General features: G+C 41.1%; 1 protein-coding gene across 2 annotated transcripts in view; it reads left to right on the forward strand.

The window, feature by feature from the left end:
* Positions 1-22433, forward strand: part of NEDD4 (NEDD4 E3 ubiquitin protein ligase) — a 136264-nt gene that overhangs the window by 95234 nt on the left and 18597 nt on the right. For both annotated transcript variants that reach the window (XM_080687249.1, XM_080687248.1), the window contains 9 exons: positions 6766-6932; positions 10269-10386; positions 10478-10645; positions 13659-13724; positions 18133-18252; positions 19483-19686; positions 20861-20941; positions 21169-21223; positions 21323-21381. In XM_080687249.1, coding sequence (XP_080543375.1) covers positions 6766-6932; positions 10269-10386; positions 10478-10645; positions 13659-13724; positions 18133-18252; positions 19483-19686; positions 20861-20941; positions 21169-21223; positions 21323-21381 — 1038 coding nt within the window. The remainder of the gene's footprint in view (positions 1-6765; positions 6933-10268; positions 10387-10477; positions 10646-13658; positions 13725-18132; positions 18253-19482; positions 19687-20860; positions 20942-21168; positions 21224-21322; positions 21382-22433) is intronic.

Here is a 22433-nt window from a genome sequence, read left to right on the forward strand (position 1 = left end):
TTGGGGGTGTTCAGGAGGCAGCTGATTCTCTCTCATCATTGATTTTTCTATCTCTCTCTCCCTTTCCCTTCCTCTCTTTGAAGTCAATAAAAACATGTTTTTTTAAAAAAGAAGAAGAGTCCGAGAGTATGTATTCAGAATAGAATTGGTCTGGGAATTGGAGAGTGGAATCCTAGTTGCAAGGTCTGCTGTGAGCCAGCCCAGTGACTTTGTGAGTCCCTGAACTTCTCTGGACCTCAGGCTCTTTATTTGCAGAGTGACAGGGTGGGATCAGATGAGCCCTAAAAAATTTATGCTTTGAAAAAAGGACAAAAAACACCTGCCGCTTGAGGTTCCCATTGCAGGAACATTATCATAAAAAGATAGCACATAGTGTATTGGCACCAACTTGCTTGGGAGGGTTTGTGTGTGAGTGTGTATGTATAGGGTGTGTATGTGTGTGTGTGTATGTGTGTGTAGGGTGTGTATGTGTGTGTGAGTGTGTGTGTGCCTCTCTCAACAGCTATGCCTCTTTGCCTGAGGGTCTGGCTAGATCTCCAGAAGAATTATAAAGCTGAGGAACCTCCCCAAGGACTGGGCTCACCTCACAAATGCACATACCTTGAGAAGGGAAAGAAAGCTCGATAATAAGCAGTGCTTTTGCTACAGAACTTTCAGGGAATTTTTTATATACACAAACTAGTGGCCCGGTGCATGAAATTCGTGCACATTAAAAGGGGATTAATTAGAGGAAATAATTTAATATTGCTATTTGCCCTTTCTCTATAATAGAAGTGTCAGAGATGAAAGAAAATTAATAAAATGTATATGAAAACCTTCCTCCTGTCAGAGTCTGGGGCACACCACGGGACCCAGAGTCAAGTCCTTGCCCACCCACATGCACCTCAAAATCGCATGAGACCCAGACCCGGCCGGCCCCCCGCCCCTCATTGAGATAGATCCAGACCTGGCTAGTCCCACCCTTGTCAAGCCCCTCCGGGCAGGGAACGTAGCCTCAGGTCCCCTGGCTCAGCGCAAGGATGGGGGCATGGCCTGAGGTCCCCCAGCCCAGACCGGGGGTGGGGGGGCGCCTGCCTTGAGGTCCCTGTCAAGCCCTGCCAGGCGGTGGGGGGGGTGCAGCCTTAGGTCCCCTGGCCTGGCACCGGGAGGGGGGAACAGTCTCAGGTCCCCTGTCAAGCCCCATCGGCAGGGGGGTGCAGCCTCAGGTCCCCCCTGGGCGTGGGGTGCGGCCTGAGTTCCCCCGACCCAGCACTGGGGGTGCACCTTGAGGTCCCCTGTCAAGCCCTGTCAGGCAGGGGGGCGCAGCCTCAGGTCCCCTGGCTCGGTGCTGGGGCCGGGGGAGCAGCCTGAGGTCCCCTAGCCCAGCACCAGGATGGGAAGCACACCTTGAGGTCCCCCGTCAAGCCCCGCTGGGTGGGGACATGACCTGAGGTCTCCTGTCAAGCCTTGCCAGGTGGGCACGGCCTGAGGTCCCCCGGCCTGACGCTGGGGCAGGGGGAGCAGCCTGAGGTCCCCTAGCCCAGCACCAGGACAGGAAGCGCACCTTGAGGTCCCCTGTCAAGTCCTGCCGGGTGGGGGGTGTGGCCTGAAGTCCCCTGTCAAGCCCCACCTGGTGGGGGGGGGAGTGGCCTGAGGTCCCCTGACCTGGCACTGGGGTGGGGGGAGCAGCCTTAGGTCCCCTAGCCCAGCACCAGGATGGGAAGTGCACCTTGAGGTCCCCTGTCAAGCCCCGCCAGGTGGGAGGTGCAGCCTGAGATCCCCTGTCAAGCCCTGCCGGCCTGAGGTCCCCTGTCAAGCCCCACGGGGGCAGGGGAGGGCGTAGCCTCAGGTCCCTGCTGATTGCTTGTTAAGGCTCCTTATGGGAACTTGGCCTCAGCTGTGGGTACAGCCATCTTTGTGACAGAGTGATGGTTAATTAGCATATTCCCTCTTTATTAGATAGGATGGGGAATCTGAAATAATGGAAAGAACTTTTTGTCTTTGAGTCATCCTATATAATAAAACCCTAATATGCAAATCGACTGAACGACGAAATGACCGGTCGCTATGATGCGCACCACACTGACCACCAGGGGGAAGATGCTCAACGCAGGAGCTGCCCGCTGGTGGTCAGTGCGCTCCCACAGGGGGCACGCTGCTCAGCCAGAAGGCAGGCTCATGGCTGGCAAGCGCAGCGGTGGTGGGAGCCTCTCCTGCCTCTGCTATAGGTGGGCAATAAGGAGCAAGGGGTCCTGGACTGCAAGAGCCCCGGACTGTGAGAGGGATGTCTGACTGCCGGCTTAGGCCCGATCCCTGGGGGGATCCCTGGGGGGATCGGGCCTAAGCCGGCAGGTGGACATCCCCTGAGGGTTCACGGACTGTGAGAGGGTGCAGGCTGGGCTGAGGGAACCCCACTGCATGATTTTCCTGCACCAGGCCTCTAGTAGAATATAATTAGCCCTTTGTTTGACCATCATAGAACTTGGTGTTCTTTCTTATGTCTATAATCACTTATTTGATTACCTTTTTATCTTTTTAGTTTTTCTCTGATTTATCATATAATCACTTAAAAGTTTTAAGGTATTTATTGCATCAAAGTTTCTGACATTTTGGTGCACAGGGTATTTTGCATAATGAAATTCTGTTTGAAATGAAAGCTGTCTGCTGTAAAGAAAGAAAATTCTTTATTTAGTAACTTTTAAAAAAATTAATAGCATTTTATTATTTAGTAACCTGCTCCAAGTTCTGCCCACACGCACATATCACAGGTACCTTATTCACAGTTGAGTTTCTGTGGGCAGAGCTGCTTCACTTCATTTGTGGTCTCCTGTCTCAATGTTTGAATTCCCTCAGAATGCACCTTATAATTTCAGTAGATGTAAGCGTGTAGGAGTTTATTTATGAAAGGCCCTAGGAATTCAAACACATGAATCTGTGCTTATTTATGTTCTGTGTAGCTAATGACCAGAGAAGTCTTGCCTTTGACATCTAGTTTGTGACTGAATATATACACAATTCTACTATTTAAAGAAAACAATGGTAATCTTCATAAGAGGCTCACTCTAAGGCAGTTAGTATTCCTTCATAAGATAAAGTCTGGCTATAAAGATATTATGTAACATTTTATTTTTGTACCCCTTGCAACTGTTGATTTGAGTGTACTAGTATGTATTTCACAAGATTAACATACAGTGTTGGTTTTACCTCTGAATGCTTTGTTTCTGGCCTTTGACTCCATTAAATTGTGGGCAGTTGCATCTTAGCTTTGAGGTTAGTAATTAAATATCATTCATTGATACTTAGAAAATTATTCTGTGAGGAACATTAGCTGATACATATTTAATAGGAAGGCATTATATAAAAAATTAGAATTCAGTCTTTCTAAACAATGTTAAAATGTACAGCTATACTTTTTCAAAGTTGAAACAGGCTTTTTAAAAAGGGTTCTTAAGTTAGTTTTTCCTTCTCCTTGGGTTTGTTTAGATAGCATAAATTCAATAAGTGACCTTTAAGAGAGAAATCTTTAAGAAGATTTTAACTATTTTCTGATACCATATTCCTAGCTCTGACTATTTTTATAGTTCTTTAAAGCAGTAACAAGGACCATTTTATTAATAATTGTCATTAATCTGCAGAAAAACTATCAGTGACCATATTAAACAAAATAGTTATTAGTCTTTTTTTGAGAGTAAAATATAAAAATTCAACTCACATGCTTTTGAAATTGAAACTGGAGAAATAAATTTTAATTTAACATATGCAAGGCTAAATTTTAGGTTTGTTGATCCTACATTATGATTATTTAAATGAAAGGGGAGAGATAAAAGGAAGGTGAACATAAATGGAGAGAAAAAGTAAGAGGATCGAGGGGAGGAACAGAACAGAGTTTGGGCATTAAAAAATAATAAAGCAATGCCAGTTCCCAGGGAAGAGGTAAAAAGGAAAACATAACAAAGAGGAAGAAAGAAAGGGAGTCCTTGTTACTTCCCATCCACATTCCTTTTCCCAGAAAAATTCTTTCAGTCTTCCTCTCCCTCTGCTTCTCGCCTTCTGTTCTGTCAGGCTCTCACAGTCCCCTCCAAGCTAACAGGAAGAGCCCAGCCTTGCTGTAGAAACCTGCTGCCAGAAAAGACTCCTTTCCTCCCGGCTCTTCTCCCTGACCCCTCAATTTTAGACCCATTTTTCAATATAGAAGAATTCTCTTCCATCTTCTCAGCCATCAATTGGTTGACAAACAACAGTCCTTTGTTGTGGGATCCCCAGTGCCTAGGGAAAAAAAGTCTGTATATATTAAGGAAATTATTTTTTGTCTGTTATCATAGTACCAAATGTTGGCCAGTTTGTTGTTTTTTTATTTCTTTACTAGAGGCCCGGTGCATGAAAATTCATGCACTGGAGGGGGGCCCTCAGCACAGCCTGCCCCCTCTCACCATCCAGGAGCCCTCAGGGGCGGGAGGCGACCCGGTGATCAGGGGACGACGACGCCCCATCACACCTCTGCTGCTGTCACTGCCAGCAGTGCAAGCCCTTGCCAGCCTGGTTACCTGAGCCTCAGGCGGCCCTGGGTGGCTGGGCAGCCGCCATCTGAGGCTTACCTGTGCCTTCAGCTAGCCCTGGGTGGCTGGGGGCTGAGGGGACTGGGGGACTCCGGAGGCAGGTGCCTGGCCTTGCTGCCCTTGCCATCCTGGCGGGGCTGAGTGGACTGGGCACCGCCATCTTGTGGCTGTGGGCGCCACCATCTTTGAGGGCGGGGCAGTCAATTAGCATATTCCCTCCTTATTGGCTGTGGGCACCTCCATCTTTGTCAGTTAGCATATTCCCTCCTTATTGGCTGTGGGCACCTCCATCTTTGTCAATTAGCATATTCCCTCCTTATTGGCTGTGGGCGCCGCCATCTTTGAGGGCGGGGCAGTCAATTAGCATATTCCCTCTTTATAGATAGGATTTTTAAATTTTTTATGATGTCATCTCTGGAAATTTTTAAATTAAATTTACTGGTGTCGTTTTTAAAACTTTGATTTAGTGGTTTTTGCCATGTACAAATTTGGGGATTTGTAATCAAATTTATCAGTCTTCTCTTTTATGCTCTGGATTTGGTATTAGATACGTAACGGCTTTCCCACTCTTAGGATGTACTTTACAAGTCTCTCTAGGTTTGTTCTAATACCTTTTGGGTTGACTTTTTAACATTTAAATATTGCTCAATCTGTAACATCCTGTTATAAGGTCTGAGGTAGCTCTAAATTAAAAAAATTTTCTATTTTCTAGGTGATTTGCCTGTTTCCTCACAAATTTGAAATGTCTTTATCATACACTAAATTCCTACAATTTTGAGTCTCTTTTCTGGGCGTTCTAATCCGTTCTGCTGAGCTGTCTTGTATAAGACAGGGTCACGCAGCTTTAATTCCAGTGGTTTTTAACATGTTTTATCTGGTGGGGTTAATCTCCACACGGTGCTCTTCTTTTATAGAATTTTGCTGATTTTTCTTGCATGTTTGTATTTGAATTTGAACTTGAGAATTTCTGTGCCTTGTTAATTAAAAAAAAAGAATCCATCCTGTAGTTTAATTGGAATCCAGGCAACTTTGTGAACGAACTTGGGTAGAATTGACACCATTGTGAGATTGAGTCTTCCTAGCGAAGATCATATTAAGTCTTTTCATTCATCCGGAGAATTGTTGTTTTCTTCACTCGTTTATTTATGCTTTCCTAACCATTCCAGTATTTAGTATAACTTTTACAAATTGCCTTTTTCTGTTTTACGTTTCTGTTGCCAAAGAATGTCACTAACTCTTGTTATCCTTTCCTACTAATTCCTTACTCTAACTCCCTAGCTTAAGGCTTTATGATATTTACCCTCTCGATAGTCTCAAGAAATTTCCAGTGCCTTTCTGGCATTCAAAACAAAATAAAATTTTATTTCTTTGGCTGCTTCCTTTCTTTTTTTAAAAAATTATTGATTGATTTTAAAGAGAGGGAGGGAGCAAGGGAAGGAGAGAAAAAAAAGGATAGAGAGAGGGAAACATTGATGTGTTGTTGCAATGATTTATATATTCATTGGTTGATTCTTGTATGTGCCCTGACCAAGGATCAAACCCCTAACCTTGGTGTATGGGGATGACACTTTAACCAACTGAACTACCTGACCAGAGCTTTTGGGCTACTTCCTGACTTGACCAAAATGCTTTTCCTTGGTCCAGAGGAGAAAGAGTAAAGTCAAGATGACTTTTTAATCACTAGAGAGTTCATTGTCACAATTATTTCTAAATCATTTGCATTTCCTTATCATGCCTCTATATATTTCACCTTCACTTAACATTTTTCCAGGTCTCAGAGAGATACTGATTTCCACCCTATACAAGGTGCTTTCTCTGTGGGAAGGCAGTGCTCAATACAACATGAAACCTGCCCTTTATTTGTTTGCTCATAACTTAGAGAATAGCCTCAGGTTGCCCTAGTTTAAACTATGCTTCTCAATTTCTCAGTGCTTTCCGTTATTGTTTGTGTGTGTTTTTCTATTACATAGTTTACTTACTATAATATAGTTTTAAAACGTTTTCAAAACATTTTTAAAGTTTCAAGCAAAATTTAAATGTTATTTTGAAAAAAAAACCACGTCTTCATTATCATAAAATTCATATGATGATCTTAAAAGTTGACTGTGGGCTTATTCCTTGTTTAATTTCTGGACTTGGATATGCTAAATTACGTTTTAAATGACCTCTGGCATAATTTATAAGGTCAAAAAATCGAGCATAAGCTTAATTGTTAACCCTCTGTTTTCAGCCTGGCTGGGTTGTTTTGGACCAACCAGATGCTGCTTGCCATTTGCAGCAGCAACAAGAACCTTCTCCTCTACCTCCAGGCTGGGAAGAGAGACAGGATATTCTTGGAAGGACCTACTACGTAAACCATGAATCTAGAAGAACGCAGTGGAAAAGACCAACCCCTCAGTATGTGCTGATGGCTTTCATGTTTGTAATCTGAACACATTGTGACCACTAACTTTCTTTTTGAAGTCATGTTTCCAATGGATTTGTAATAGAATAGGGATCCATAAACTGCACTAAGATATTTATTGTCCAGGGCTTTAAAAATGCTGTCTTTGCTGTATGTTTTTAAAAATAATTTGGTAACATTCAAAATTATTTGAGTCACAAATACCACCCTTCTAATTGCTCCTACAGTATATTTTAATGAATTGTTAACTGTGCTTGTTTTTAATATTATGTAGTCACAAAGGACACATTTTTCTCTTTAGAATTATTTAGAAAACCTTAGAGATATTTTTGTCATTTGTTACTAGGTTATTATCAAATCTTAAATACTATAGCACACTTTAAAAAATACAAATTATTTGTAAAATATAAAGGATTCAATTACAAGGATCTTTTGTTAAAGCACCCATTTACCAATATGGTCAATGTGTGCATAATTTCCACCATACACAAGATCAAGGACAGAATAACCTTCAAGAATGATCTTCATTCTAATACTAGAGGCCCGATGTACGAAATTCGTGCAAGGTGCTCGGCCCTCGCAGCCGGAGCGGCTTGCCTCGACCCTCGCAGCCCTGGCTTCATCCGAAATGTCGTCTGGAAGGTCGTTTGGCCATCCAGTCTAATTAGCATATTATACTTTTATTATTATAGAATAGAGGCCCGGTGCACGAAATTCGTGCACGGGGGTGAGGGGGTCCCTCAGCCTACACCCTCTCCAATCTGGGACCCCACTAGGATTGGGCCTAAACGGGCAGTCGGACAGCCCTCTCACAATCCAAGACTGCTGGCTCGCCTGCTTGCCTTTCTGATTGCCCCTAACCGCTTCTGCCTGCCAGCCTGATCACCCCCTAACCACTCCCCTGCCAGCCTGATTGATGCCTAACTGCTCCCCTGCCAGCCTGTTTGCCCCTAACTGCCTTCCCCTGCAGGCCTGGTCACCCCTAACTGCCCTCCCCTTCAGGCCTGGTCACCCCTAACTGCCCTCCCCTGCAGGCCTGGTACCCCCCAACTGCTCTCCCCTGCAGGCCTGGGTCCCCCCCCAACTGCCCTTTCCTGCAGACCCAGTCATCCCCAACTTCCCTCCTCTGCCAGCTGGGTCACCCCTAACTGCCCTCCCCTGCAGGCTTGATCGCCCCCAACTGCCCTGCCTTGTAGGCCTGGTCCCTCCCAACTGCCCTCCCCTGCTGGCCTGATCGCCCACAACTGCCCTCCCTTGCAGGCCTGGTTCCTCCCAACTGCCCTCCCCTGCTGGCCATCTTGTGGTGGCCATCTTGTGTCCACATGGGGGCAGCCATCTTGTGTGTTGGAGTGATGGTCAATCTGCATATTACTCTTTTATTAGATAGGATAGAGGCCTGGTGCACGGGTGAGGCCAGCTGGTTTGCCCTGAATGGTGTCCCAGATCAGAGTGGGGGTTCCCTTGGGGTGTGGGGCGGCCTGAGCGAGGGGCCTGTGGTGGTTGGCAGGCTGGCCACACCCCCCAGTGACCCAAGCAGAGGCCCTGCGATCTGGGATTTATTTATCTTCTGCAATTGAAACTTTGTAGCCTGGAGTGGAGCCAAGCCTTCTGCTCGCTCCATGGCGGCAGCCATTTCTGTTGGGATTTATGTATCTTCTATAATTGAAACTTTGTAGCCTTAAGTGGAGGCCAAGGCAGGCCAGGGCTGCAGAAGCTTGGCTTTCTCCATCGCTGCAGGCAACCCTAGCCTCCTGCTCTCTCCAGCTCTGTGGCTGCCGCCATTTCTGTTGGGATTTATCTTCTATAATTAAAACTTTGTAGCATTGAGTGGAGGCCTGGGCCGGCAAGGGCAGGCAGAAAGCTTGGCTTCCTCCATTGTCAGGGAAACCCAAGCCTCCTTTCTGCTCTCTGTGGCTGCAGCCTTCTTGGTTGGGTTTATTTGCATATTTCCTCCTGATTGGCTGGTGGGCGTGACTGGTGGGCGTGGCTTGTGGTGTAGCGGAGGTATGGTCAATTTGCATATTACTCTTTTATTAGATAGGATACATCTCCTCAGTGACATTTTTTCTCATCATCAGACTATATATTTGTAAATAAATTCTCCAATTATTCATATTTATTATCAACTATCCTATTTCTCATAGCCTTCTGAAGTCTTTCTTTAGTTTTCCACTTTTTGACACACTTAGATTTTTTATTTTATTTTTCATGAACCTTCTAATTTTTTGCCTGTTATAGCCCAAGTACTTTCATAGGTATTTTATGTTCTCAGATCCTCCCAAAGCAAATGAGTGATTATGGCACAGAGGCATTGATCTCTGTAAAATGACATACAGATTACAAAACTGAAGACACTAGAAAATTCTGCAAAATTGTCGTATTGCCTACTCAGTATTATGGTCAGCCCAACTTGAGCAGAATCACGTTTCTTTCTCTATGGTTGATGTCGTTTTCAGCTAGCCAAAATTAAGTATTTAGGGGGGGAAATCTGTCAAAATTATGTGTTCTTCAGCAATAGTACAATAAGAACTGGTGTTCTGACTATCCTGGGCTTATATAGCATTAACTAAGTTAACAATACTTTTGTTATTAAATATTTGTAAAAAATATCTTGATCTGATGTTCTAGATATAATAAATGTAAATAATAGAATAATATGACTAACAAATGACTGGGGCAATTTAGGAAAGGTACAGTAGAAAAGACCTGCCCCTCAGTATGGTACCTCCATGCTTTTCCTAAACCCAGACATACCTTTATTATTAGACCAGGACCATTACTATTTATGTATAATCAAAAATAGATAACCATTTCATTGCAATATATTACATTTTTAATTGTAGTGTCTTTTATTCTTCTCTCTATATTCATGCATGGGGAACTCTACTCTTGGCTTAAGATCAGTTCTAGGAAATGTTGCCATATGATTCATGAAGATGTATATGTAACTCTTTAAGCTTCTCTTTTATGAACTTTCGAGAACTACTTTAGATTATACTCTTGTAATAACATGGCAAAATAATATAATGAAATTATTTGTGAAATTCTCAGATAGTCATTCATTCAACAAATATTTGAGTTCCCCTACATGTCAGCCACTATCCCAGGTACAGTGATGAACTAAAATACCAAAGTTAGACATGTTACATACACACTTTCACAAAAACTTTTACTCCATAAGGTACCAATGTGCCCACAACTTAATCTATGCATTTTGAAAAGAATAAATTCTGATCTAACATAGGTGTTTTTTAAATGATCACAGAATATTTGGCTATCATTTTAACTCTCTTCAGACATCGGTGATAGCTTTTCTATTTCTAATATAGGGACAGCCTAACAGATGCTGAGAATGGTAACATTCAACTGCAAGCACAACGTGCATTTACCACCAGGCGGCAGATATCTGAGGAAACAGAAAGTGTTGACAACCGAGACTCTTCCGAGGTAGATATAATGTTCTTTTTCTCGTAGATAGACACATGTTATAGCAACAAATTAAAGTATGTGTGACTTAAGCTTATTCTGTTCATTTTAGAATTGGGAAATTATAAGAGAAGATGAAGGCATCTTATATAGCGATCGGGCCTTCTCATCACCTCCACCATCAAACAACTCGGATGTTCAGACTCACCTTGCAGAAGAATTGAATGCCTTACTTACTATTAGTGGAAATTCAGCCACTGGCCAGCCAGTATCCAGCTCAGTAAGATGCTCTTAAATTTTTTTCTTGTGATAACAACTTTGTCTAAATGGCATGCAATAATGTGTTAGGGACTTTGGGACTTTAGAGTGTGATCATTTTTTCAAATAGTCCCACTAATGGTATAGAACAGAGTCTTGGATAATCTAAATGGTCATTGGAGTCCAAATGTTCATTATGTCAATGCCCTTCAGCCAGAGACCACCATGAACACACCTGTAATTGAACAAGTTAGGTTTATTACTCATTTCAGCAGAGCACACCCCATGAGTGTCTCAGTAAGATATGTTAGAAAAGACTTAATGGATTTGTGCTCATGTTAGGCAATTTGGGGGAGGGTGTAGGAAAGCAAGATTTTGCTTGTGCCTTGAATGCTGTGAGGAAGCAGGGGTAACTCTGTCATTGGGTCTCTCAAATTTTACCGATAGCCAGGCAAAAGCTATAATTAGTCAAGAGGCATCAGTCATTCACATTTGCCAGGATAGGGAGATATTTGGTATTTTGGGCTTGGAAAATGTTCACATTTTGTCTGTGTCCAGGCATAATTACAGATTGGTCTTGATTTTGTCTCGATCCTACCGATGAGTGTCAGGCCAGATCCTACTTTCTCCTCCTCAGTTATACTGCAGATGTTTCCAACGCACATGTGTGAATAAGTGCTGATGTACTTTGACTAAACAAGGAGACAGATGGCACTCTCACTTCAGTAACTGCTTTAGAAATTGCTGTGTGTCGGGTCCAGAAGCAAGTATTCCAACATGCACTGCCATAATGCGATCTTTATGGCTAGCTCTCTCATCTGTATCACCAAGGGAGTTCTTTCAGTGAAAGACAAAGATCATTCTCTGAGGATGCTATGGTCATTTCTAGTTGGAGTTCCCTGATTTTCATTCAATTAGCAAATATTTATTGAGGGGCAACAATATGCAAGGCACAATATGCTCAAGTATTATTGAAATATAGCCATATCCACATGTTTAAGTGATGCCTATGGCTGCTTTTACACTATATTGATAGAGTTGAGTAGTTATAATAGAGACAAAAAGATAACAGAAGTTTGCTGATTTCTGTTTCAGCACTTTCTTCAACAAACTTCAATGTAGACAGTTCTCTGTGAATACTCGTATGGATATCCAAGAGCACATCTGCCTGCCTGCTCTTTTCCCCTCCTTTCCTCCACCTGTCTAGTCTGTCTTCCATTTTCTTTTTATTTTTGTCAGGGGCGTGGGAAAGGTCAGTCAAAGACTTAGAGAATAAGCTATTTTGATTTACTGGTGATAAATCACATAAGATTCTATTCCCTTTTCTCCTGTTATTTTTTTATTATTTAAAAAGTAATATATGGTATCCATACAATGAAATACTATGCAGACATTGAAAAGAATGAGATGGCTTTGAATGTATGTGTTGTGTGGAACAATCTCTAAGGTATTAGTCAGTGAAAACCAGCAAGGTACAGAACAGTGTGCTTGATGTACTGTTCTTTATGTAAATTATTTAAATGACAGAGAATAAGTATGTGTATGAGATTTCTTGAAGACTCTAAAGGAAACTGATAACAATCCTCCGCTCTGAAGGGAAGAACAAGTGAGCAGGACATGTGTCTTTGGTAACTTGAATTTTATAGCATATGTACGCATGTGTTGCTTATTCAGAAAAACAATTTATTCTTTTAAAAGTGTTATATGGTCATGGTTAACAAAACAGTAGTGAAGTATATAAAATAAAAGTTAAATCTTCCATGTTACCTCTAACACATGCTTCCTCAATTGCTATTAATGGTTTGGCATATACCATTATTGTCCTGAACATTTTCTCTATATTTATAAACTTGTGAGCACACATATATTTCTATATGATTTTTTAACCTGAGATCATCTCATACATACTTTTTGGTAACTTTCTTTTTTCACTTGCTATATCATAAACCATTGGACCATTTCAGTAAATATAAACTTACTCCTTTTAAAAGCAACAACAACAAAAATTATCAAACTCTGCCATATTTAATGTGCAAATAAACCTTAAGGGATCATACTGTCTCCTGTTGATAGATGTTAGATTGTTTATAATTCTTTATTATTATAAACAATGGTACAATGGCTATTCTGAGTTCATTTATATGTGTATTATACATTTTGATGTCATTAAATAACAAAACTAAGGTATTTTAGATAGTGACAACAACATGTGTATGGAAACACAAGGAAAGAGAGTATTTGGGATTTCCGGGAAACAAGCAATCTTGTTTGTGAGGTGGGAGGTGCTGGAGCCGAAAAGAAGAGCCAGGTCAGGAAGCTCACTCAGCACTGTGTTCTGGGCTGTGAATTTATCCTAGTGAGGGTATGAAGTCACTGCAGGGCTCCGAGCTAGAGAACCCGGTGGCTGGCTCACGCTGTACAATGGTCTCTGGCTGCATCACTCCCTATGGGATGTAGATTCAAGAAAATCAGACTTGATGTCAGGAAATCTATTAGGATGTTGCTGTAGTAATAACCAAGGTGACAAATGAGGAACACTTGACATTTTAAAAACAACAAACTTGAACTAAAGTGGAGAGGGAGTGTATTTGCAAGCTAGTCAAGAAACAGAATGAATAGGATCTGGTGACTGACCTGGCTGTGAGGGACAGGAGTAGAGGAGTTTGAGGTCTGACTGACATCTGACTTGGGCAGCTGCTGGCCTCACATGCTACCCACTGAAGTGAGGAGAGGGCTTGAGTAGCTGTGAACAGGGAAAAACCGAATGCAGTTTGGGGCACAGTGAGGGGTGTCTGTTTGACATTAAAGGGAAAGTGCCCAGGAGGCAGGCAGTCTAGGGTAGGGGAGAGGTGTCTCGAAGCTAAAGGCATTAGCACGTGGGTGGTGCTGAGAGCCCTGGATGCTGTCACCAGTCTCCACATCGCTTCCTAGCCAGTGTTCTTTCTTATACTCCCTCATACCCACCCCCACGATGTTATCAGCCTCTCAAAGACAAATCCAATATATAAAATTATTATCATTCTTCTTTTTATAAGAATCATTCCAGCAGAAGAGGCAGCTTACAAGCCTACACTTTTGAGGAACAGCCTGCACTTCCTGTGGTGAGTTTCATCCTCTCCTGACCCCCCCGCCCCCCGCCCCATCATCCATGAAAATGTAAAACTCAGCAACCTTTTCTTCTTTTTAACACTGACTGCCTAGCGGAGTACTGATCCAGCCCAGGAAGGCTCTGGGATAGGAGGTGCAGGGGAGGGAAATTGAGTAGGTAGTTTCTTTTTTTAAAATATATTTTATTCGTTTTTTACAGAGAGGAAGGGAGAGGGATAGAAAGTTAGAAACTTCGATGAGAGAGAAACATCGATCAGCTGCCTCCTGCATGCCCCCTACTGGGGATGTGCCCGAAACCAAGGTACATGCCCTTGACTGGAATTGAAACTGGGACCCTTCAGTCCACAGGCTGGCGCTCTATCCACTGAGCCAAACCGGTCAGGGCGAGTAGGTAGTTTCTTTAAGAACGAAACTGAAGAACTGCCTCCTGCATAGTAAGAAAGCCCATCTCTGACTGTGGGTGACATCCGGCTTGTCTGAAGGGCTGTCCTGGCTGGAGGGGGTCTGCCACAGGAAGCACATGGTTCAGGATGATGGTGTCCAGCTGCCTTGGTTCTGTACACGGCCCGTGGCATATAGCAGCTATTCTGCCCCACACATGAAGTGTCATGTCAGAATTCAGTCACGTATATTCCACTGCTTTGGGATAAATTCTATGAAGCTATCAATTTAACTCATCTGGTTTACTGTGCCATTTAAAGCTGTTCCCTTGTTGATTTTCTGTCTGGAAGATCTGTCCATTGATGTCAATGGGGTGTTAAAGTCCTCTCTTACTGTTGATTTTTCTCTTTATGTCCATCAGTATTTGCTTTATATATTTAGGTGATACTGTGTTGGGTACATAAATGTTTACAAGGGTTATATTCTCTTTTGGATTGATTCCTTATTATGCAATGACCTTCTTTGTCTGTTATTATAGCTTTATTTTAAAGTCTATTTTGTTTGATATGAATATTGCTTCCCCAGCTCTCTTTGTTTCCATTGGCATGAAATATCTTTTTCTATCTCTTTATTTTCAATCTCTGTGTATCTTTCTAACTGAAGTGAGTCTCTTTTTTTAAAATATATATTTTTATCGATTTCAGAGAGAAAGGGAGGGGAGAGAGAAACATCAATGATGAGAATCATCAATTGGCTGCCTCCTGCATGACCCCTGGTGGGGATCGAGCCTTCAACGAGGGCATGTGCCCTTGACCAGAATCAAACCTGGAAACTTTCAGTCCTCAGGCCCACGCTCTATCTCTGAGCCAAACCAGCTAGAGCTGGTCTTGTTTTCTTAATCATTCAGCTACCCTATATCTTTTGATTGGAGCATTTATGCCATTTACATTTAAAGTGATTATTGAAAGGGACTTAGTTGTTGACGTTTTATTCATATTTATGGGGGAGTGTCCTTCTTCTTCATATAAAGTCCCTCTAACATTTCTTGTAATAATTGTTTGGTGGTGATGAACTCTTTTAGCTTTTTTTTTTTTTTAAATCTGGGAAGCTCTTTATTTCTCCTTGAATTTTAAATGATAGTCTTGCTGGGTAGAGTAGTCTCGGTTGTAGGTCCTTGCATATAGCCATTTTGAGTATTTCATGCCAATCCCTCTGGCCTGCAAAGTTTCTGTGGAGAAATAAGCTGACAGTCTTATGGGAGCTCCCTTGTAGGTAACTAACTGCTTTTCTCTTGTTGCTTTTAACATTCTCTCTTTGTTTTTAACCTTTTGCATTTTAATTATGATGTGTCTTGGTGTGGGCCTCTTTGGGTTCATCTTGCTTGGGATTCTGTGCTTCCTGGACTTGTGTATCTTTTTCCTTCGCCAGGGTTGGGAAGTTTTCTGTTATTATTTTTTCTAATAGGTTCCCGATCCCATACTCTCTCTTCTCCTTCTGGGACCCCTATGATGTAGATGTTGTTAAGCTTCATGTTGTCCCAAAGGTCCCTTAAACCAGTGGTTGGCAAACTGCAGCTCGCAAGCCACATGCGGCTTGTGAGCCGTGGTTTGCCGCTCTATTGACTAATGAGTTTGCCGACTTCTGCCTTAAACTATCCTCATTTTTAAAAATTACTTTTTATTTTTGTTGCTCTGATTGAGTGTTTTTTTCTACCTTGCCTTCCAAATCACTGATTCAGTTTTCTACTTCATTTAATCTTCTGTTGATTCCTTCTATTGTATTCTTCATTTAAGATATTGTGTCCTTCATTTCTGACTGGTTTCTCTGTCTTTTTTTATGCTTGCTCTCTCTTTGGTGAAATTCTCACTAAGTTCCTTGAGCACCCTTATAACCATTTTATTGAACTCTGTGTCTGATAGACTGCTTGCCCTCATGTCATTTAGCTTTTTCTCTGAAGACTTCTGTTTGTTTTTTTGTTTGTTTGTTTAGGGCATTTTCTTTGCCTCCCATTTGGCTACCTTTCTTTGTATTAGGTAGATCTGCCATGTCTCCCAGTCCTGGTAGAGTGGCCTTATGTGTAGTATAAGTGTACTGAGCGACTCAGTGGCACAGACTCCCTGATCACCTGGTGCTCCAGGAGCATACCTTGTGTAGGTTATGTATGCTTTTCTTTTGTAGATGAGCTTTGATTGCTATTGGTATATCTATCAGTGGGATTGACCCTCCACTGGCTGGCTATGAGGATTGGTCACAATCAATGTCTGAGCTGCTGCATGGGGGCTGACCCCCATGAAACAGAATTTGCCCCCACAGGGTCTGGTGCTTTCTGGGACCGCCCTTTTAGTGTATCACTTTTGGAGCGAATCGGGCCATGCTCTGTTGTGGTTTGAAGACTGCCACCATGCATGTTGGTTCTAGGGCCTATTGGAAGAGACTCTGGTGCAGGTCAATGTCCTACGCTGCCTGTGACCAGCTCTGGGCTATCTGTTAGGAGCTACAAAGCAATCCACAGTTGGTAGCTCCCTTGCTGGGCCTCCCAAGCTTTGTACCAAGGCCAGCTGCCACAAGTACAAGGCCTGGGACAGGTCAGCAAAAGGCCCAAGCCACCCCGAGACCTGCCACTGCCTGCCAGCTGCCCGTTCTGCTCAGCCACGGAAAGAGCCTTGGGCAATACGCTAGTTGCATGTGTTGGGTTCACAGGGAATCACAGGTAAGGGCAAGTGGTGTTCACCAAGTTAATACAGATTCAACTTGGCACTAGTTCTGGATCTAAAGCCATTCAGCCAAAATCTCAGGGTACACCAAAGACGAGCTGCCACCTGCCTAGGGCCTGTGTACCTTTGCGGTGGGATGGGGTCTTGGGGAGTCATCAGGGTGGAGCCAGTGGAGTTCATCAGTTTAAAGCAGATTAAGAGGGAGGGCTCAACACAGGACAGGTGGCACCTGTCAAGCATGCAGGAAGATGGCCCTTTCTATGAAGTCACACAACTCAGTTTCTCTCTGTGTCTCTGACACCCAGAATTCCTCACGTGTTTTTTAAGAAAGACTGCAATGTGGGCCCCAGCTGATTGCCGCTGGCAGAACCTACAACTCTGACCAAGTTGAGTAGTGCAAGGCCTCTGGGAGCCGTCGAGTGGGACTAGTATAGCTCACTAGGCTAATGCTCTGAGGGGGAAGTGCTTGACCCAGGAAAGATGGCATCTATGTGCAGTGTGGGAGAGGGACTCAACACAGGGTCATTGGTGACTGTCCCTCCAGCCCTCTCTCCAAAACCACACAAGTCAGTTTCTCCCTGTATGACTCAGATACCTTCTAAACTGCTATCCCTCTGCTGGAGCTCTGGGTGAGTGCCTGGGAACAAGAGTTTGTGTGCAAGCCCTTTAGGAGTTCACCGAGGCTTCCAGCAGCCATCCATCTCTCTGGGTAGGAATCCCCATAGGTTTTTCACAGCCAGATGTCATGTGGGCTCTTCTTCCCAGCACTTTTGTTCTGGGCTGGGGAGCTCAGCATCGGGTAGAGACCCCTGGGTCCCCGGAGGGACCTCTGCAGATGAGATATCCCTCCGGATTCTCAACCACTGCATGTGGGTGCAGGGCCAACCTGTTTCATGTCTCCACCCCTCCTACCAGTCTCATGTGGCTTCTTCTGTAAATCCTTAATTATAAGACGTCTGTTCAGCTGGTCTTCAGATGGATATTCTGGTTATTCAGGTTGATTGTTCAGTAATTTAGTTGTAATTTTGATGTGGTCATGGGAAGAGGTGAAGGCAGTTTCCATCCATTCTGCCATATTGGACCAGATTTCCTACTGTCCCATGTTTTCTTAGTGTTAATACCCTCATTGTTATTATCTACTGTTTTGTTTAAATGAACTGATTATATAATTTATTGTGTACACTTCAAAATATTATTTAAAACATGTTTCATTTTAAAGAGGGCTAGCAGTGACAAAGGGATGTGATCTTTTTAAACGCATTTTTTTCTTAGTAATATTTAATTCTCTCATTATTTTTCATCTTAGCTTTTGCCTACTTCATCTGGATTACCACCAGGTTGGGAAGAAAAACAAGATGAAAGAGGAAGATCTTATTATGTAGATCACAATTCCAGAACCACTACATGGACAAGGCCCACTGTACAGGTACCCTCAAATCTATCCCTTAACTTGTTTTCTTACATAAATGAAGCCATCATATTTCTGTGGAAGCTATTACATCACTTTGTGATATATGTTGGATGCTGCTAGCATGTTCTAGTTATTTTCTGACATTGGTGCTAAGTGTCTACTATTTCCTGTGGATCTCTGATGTGCATGAATTACCACTTGTCATTACATAAAACAAGTCCAGTTGGAAATAAGAGGATAAAGTAAATGAGACTAGATCATTGGGTAATTTTGTAATTTGAATGGTTAAGACCATTATTTAGCTAAAAGATAATCTTAGTAATTTGTATCTATTAAAGAAATTTGTGTTGATGACATTTTGTCCTTGACAACAGTGAGTGCTTTTGTAAGTGTTTAGGGAAATATTTATTTTATCTTATCACCATTTCTCTTATTGAGAATAATATAACAGATACCCTTTTTCTTGACACCCAGAATTTACCACCTTTAACAAATTGCTATATTCATTTCTAGACATTTTATTTTTAAAAATAAAATTTTACAGATAAAAGAAAAAATTTTTTAGCCAAACACTTGTTCCTACTCCCCAGAGAGAACCATCTTTTTGAATTTGTTGTATATTCTACCCTATTTTATATACTTACAAACAGAGTTAAACAATGCAAAATATTGTTTATGTCTGTGTGTTTCAAACTTTGTAAAGATGTTGTGTTGTATAATTCTGAATCTTTATTTGCTCAACATTGTTTTAAAACCCCATCCTTTTTTAAAATATAGAGATCCAGTGTATTTCTTTTAACTACTACCTAATATTTCATCAGATGACTGTATTTCAACTAGCCATTTCTGTAGTGGATATTTGCCATGCATTTTTGCCTATCCAGCATTTGAACCCACTTTTACGTTTGAACCCACTTTTATATATGTAGAACTCCCCACCTATGAGTCTTTTGGGTGAGTAAAGACAACTTCCTGCAGTTGCACTGTGGCTTCTCTTAGTCACGTGCATCAGCAACAACTTCGTTAACCAGCATCTTACTGCTCAAGAATTAGCTGAGAAATGAAAATTTATTTAAATCAACAACAACAACAAAGTTTAACAGAACACTTTATTTTAAAAATGAGCTTCCAATGTTTAGGCTTATTTACAAGTGTATATTCTGCCTGCAGGTTGTTACCTTTTTAACCACAGCTATTTGTGTATCCTCTATAAAACATTACAACATGATTTAATTAATGTGCTAGGCCACAGTGGAGACCAGTCAGCTGCCAGCAAGCCAGAGTTTTTCTGCAAGCCCTCAACCACAGGTCCCCACAAGTGATTCGGCACAGCAGGTGACTCAGCCGTCTGAAATGGAGCAAGGGTTCCTTCCTAAAGGCTGGGAAGTCCGGCATGCACCAAACGGGAGGCCTTTCTTTATTGACCACAACACCAAAACCACCACCTGGGTAACTTCAATAGTCTCCAATTTAAATTTATAACAACTGCAATAGTAATCTCTTATATACAGTCTTTGTAATCTTTTTTAGTGTACTAGTACATTAATATAACCTTCATTGTCTAGTAGTCATTTAAAGATACATTGAATTCATAATAGTTTTGTCTATTCAAGATATGTTTATGACTATTTTTAGTCTTTGGGGGTATTATCCTATAGATACATTTACTTCCTATATCCAGTTTTAAACTCACTAGTCATAAATGCTTGGGAAGGTACTTAGTAATATCTTTGTAGTTCCAAAGTACTTTTGAATCTGTACTCATTTAATATTTAAAAAACAACAACTTGTAAGGCTAAGTAGAATAAGTATTTTATCTTAAGACAAGGGCTTAAAGTGATTTAGCCTTTGGTTCACCACTAATAGAAAAATTACTAAAAATTAGCAGCAAAATAAATAGATTTGATTAATTTATTTTAAAGACCAATGTACCTAAAATAATTTAATAAATTATTTAATAAAATATTAAAATAATAATTCAAATAAATTGAAGTTCTCTTTTTCAATAATTTGGTTGATTTTAATAACCTATTTGAGCTTGCCATCCTGTCTTTCAAAAATATTAATAAATCAACACGTTAACAGGTGCCAAATAGCATGTTCAGGGCTTCAGAAATAACAAGTAGTCCTGTTTACGTCCCACTCTTTCACCCAATTTTATTTAGAGAAGAGTCTTATGTAGCCCTATGGAATGGGGCAAAATACTCTGAATGATTTCTGTGAGAGATGATGAGTTAACACAGATTCAACTCTGAAATCTGAGAACTGAAAATGATACTAGATCTTACATGGAGAAACTATTATTTCTCAGATTAAGCAAATGAAATAAAAGAATAGTTTAAGCCTGGCTGGCGTGGTTCAGTGGTTGAGCATCAGCTTATCAGGAGGTCACGGTTTTAATTCCCTGTCGGGGCACATGCGTGGGTGGAGGCAGCTGATCAATGATTCTCTCATCATTGAAGTTTCTATCTCTTTCTCCCTCTCCTTTCCTCTCTGAAATCAATAAAAATATATTTTAAAAGATAATAATTTAAATATTCATTGGTATTAGAAAACATAGTATCAGATTGACTTTAGTGATTTTAAAATTATACTGTTTTCTTCATTTATTCTACCAAAAAAGGAAGATCCAAGACTGAAAATTCCAGCTCATTTGAGAGGAAAGACATCACTAGATTCTTCCAATGACCTTGGACCTTTACCTGTAAGTTTATAGAGCTGCTAACAATCTAACTTGGCCGCATTAAATACTTTGTATTTTGGAATACAGTAATAGTTTTTTAACAGCTATAAGTAATATTATTAAAGTGTTGATGCCTTTTACTAAGAATGAAATATACAAATTAAATTAATCATATAACCAATGGTATTTTTCTACCCATACATCTAAAACCTTTTTGTAAAATAATTGAAATACATTCTTCATTATAGCCAGGATGGGAAGAAAGAACTCACACAGATGGAAGAATCTTCTACATAAATCACAGTATGTGCAACGTGATTTTTCATTACATTATTTCATAATATTGAATTTTGTGCATAAGAATGAACAATATCTTTTCTCTCTCTCTCTCTCTCTCTTCAGATATAAAAAGAACGCAATGGGAAGATCCTCGGTTGCAGAATGTAGCAATAACTGGACCAGTAAGTTTCTTCATATCAGTGTGTTCTGATGAGATTGTCCTCTCACCTATCTCTTTAAGGATGAATGGTCAAGTGCGTAACCCTACAGGCATTGAGAGGAAAGCATATTTGCCTTTCTCTACTCTGTCGTCACCCCAACTCCAGTTCTCAGATATTTCAAAAAAGCATATCAGAGTATATCCTTCTCCTGCACAATAGCTTTGGGAGACTAGTAAGCCAGACAGTCAAAATGCTAAGGCAGTGGGCTGCTGTGCTCAGGCTCATACTTGCCATTGTCTGAAAAAGAATGTCAGGCCACAGCAGATCAGAGAGGAATCTAGAGTGTACAGGTGAGGAAGTAGACAGTGCCCTGTCCATTCTGGGGCTGCATCTTGAGCTTTTTGGTCGAAATTATTGTAGATATAATAGATTATAGGTATAGGTATAGGTATAGGTATAGGTATAGGTATAGGTATAGGTATAGATATATGACACACTTATATTTAAATATTGCCATGTATGATGTTTATACTACTGTTGAATCGGGTTAATAATAGGAAAATTATCTTTTATATAGTAAAATTTCCATTTTTTATTCATATTTTAATTGTTTTCAATTCACAAAAGTAAGTAAAATTAAAGATATAGTTCTTTTAGATTACTCTTTAGTCTCCATGTTTGGTCGTTTAAAATAATGGATAAAAAAGGCAACTCCTAACGTTCAAGGAAAAAGTACATTTTTCAAATTGTTCCCTTAATGGAGAAATCACTTTGAAAGTCTCTTTAGAAATGGAAATTTTCATTTCTAATATTTCTCTTCTTGGAAGAAATTTCCTGTTTCTGGCATGTTACATTTCAAGAATATTGAATGATGAAAATTACAGCCATAGGAATTACTGAATACAATTTTATCTTAAACAGAGAAATTTAAAATGTTTTAAGTTTTATATTTGTTTTTCTTTAAATTAAACTTTTCTTTCCAAATATTCTCTTTTAATGCCTTTAACTTATGTTCGTAAAATACCGAGAGAGGAACTTTTAAAATTGTTCCAAAATAAAACAACCTAAACCTT

The sequence above is a fragment of the Plecotus auritus genome (genome assembly GCF_963455305.1).
Source record: "Plecotus auritus genome assembly, chromosome: 1".
Taxonomy (NCBI): domain Eukaryota; kingdom Metazoa; phylum Chordata; class Mammalia; order Chiroptera; family Vespertilionidae; genus Plecotus; species Plecotus auritus.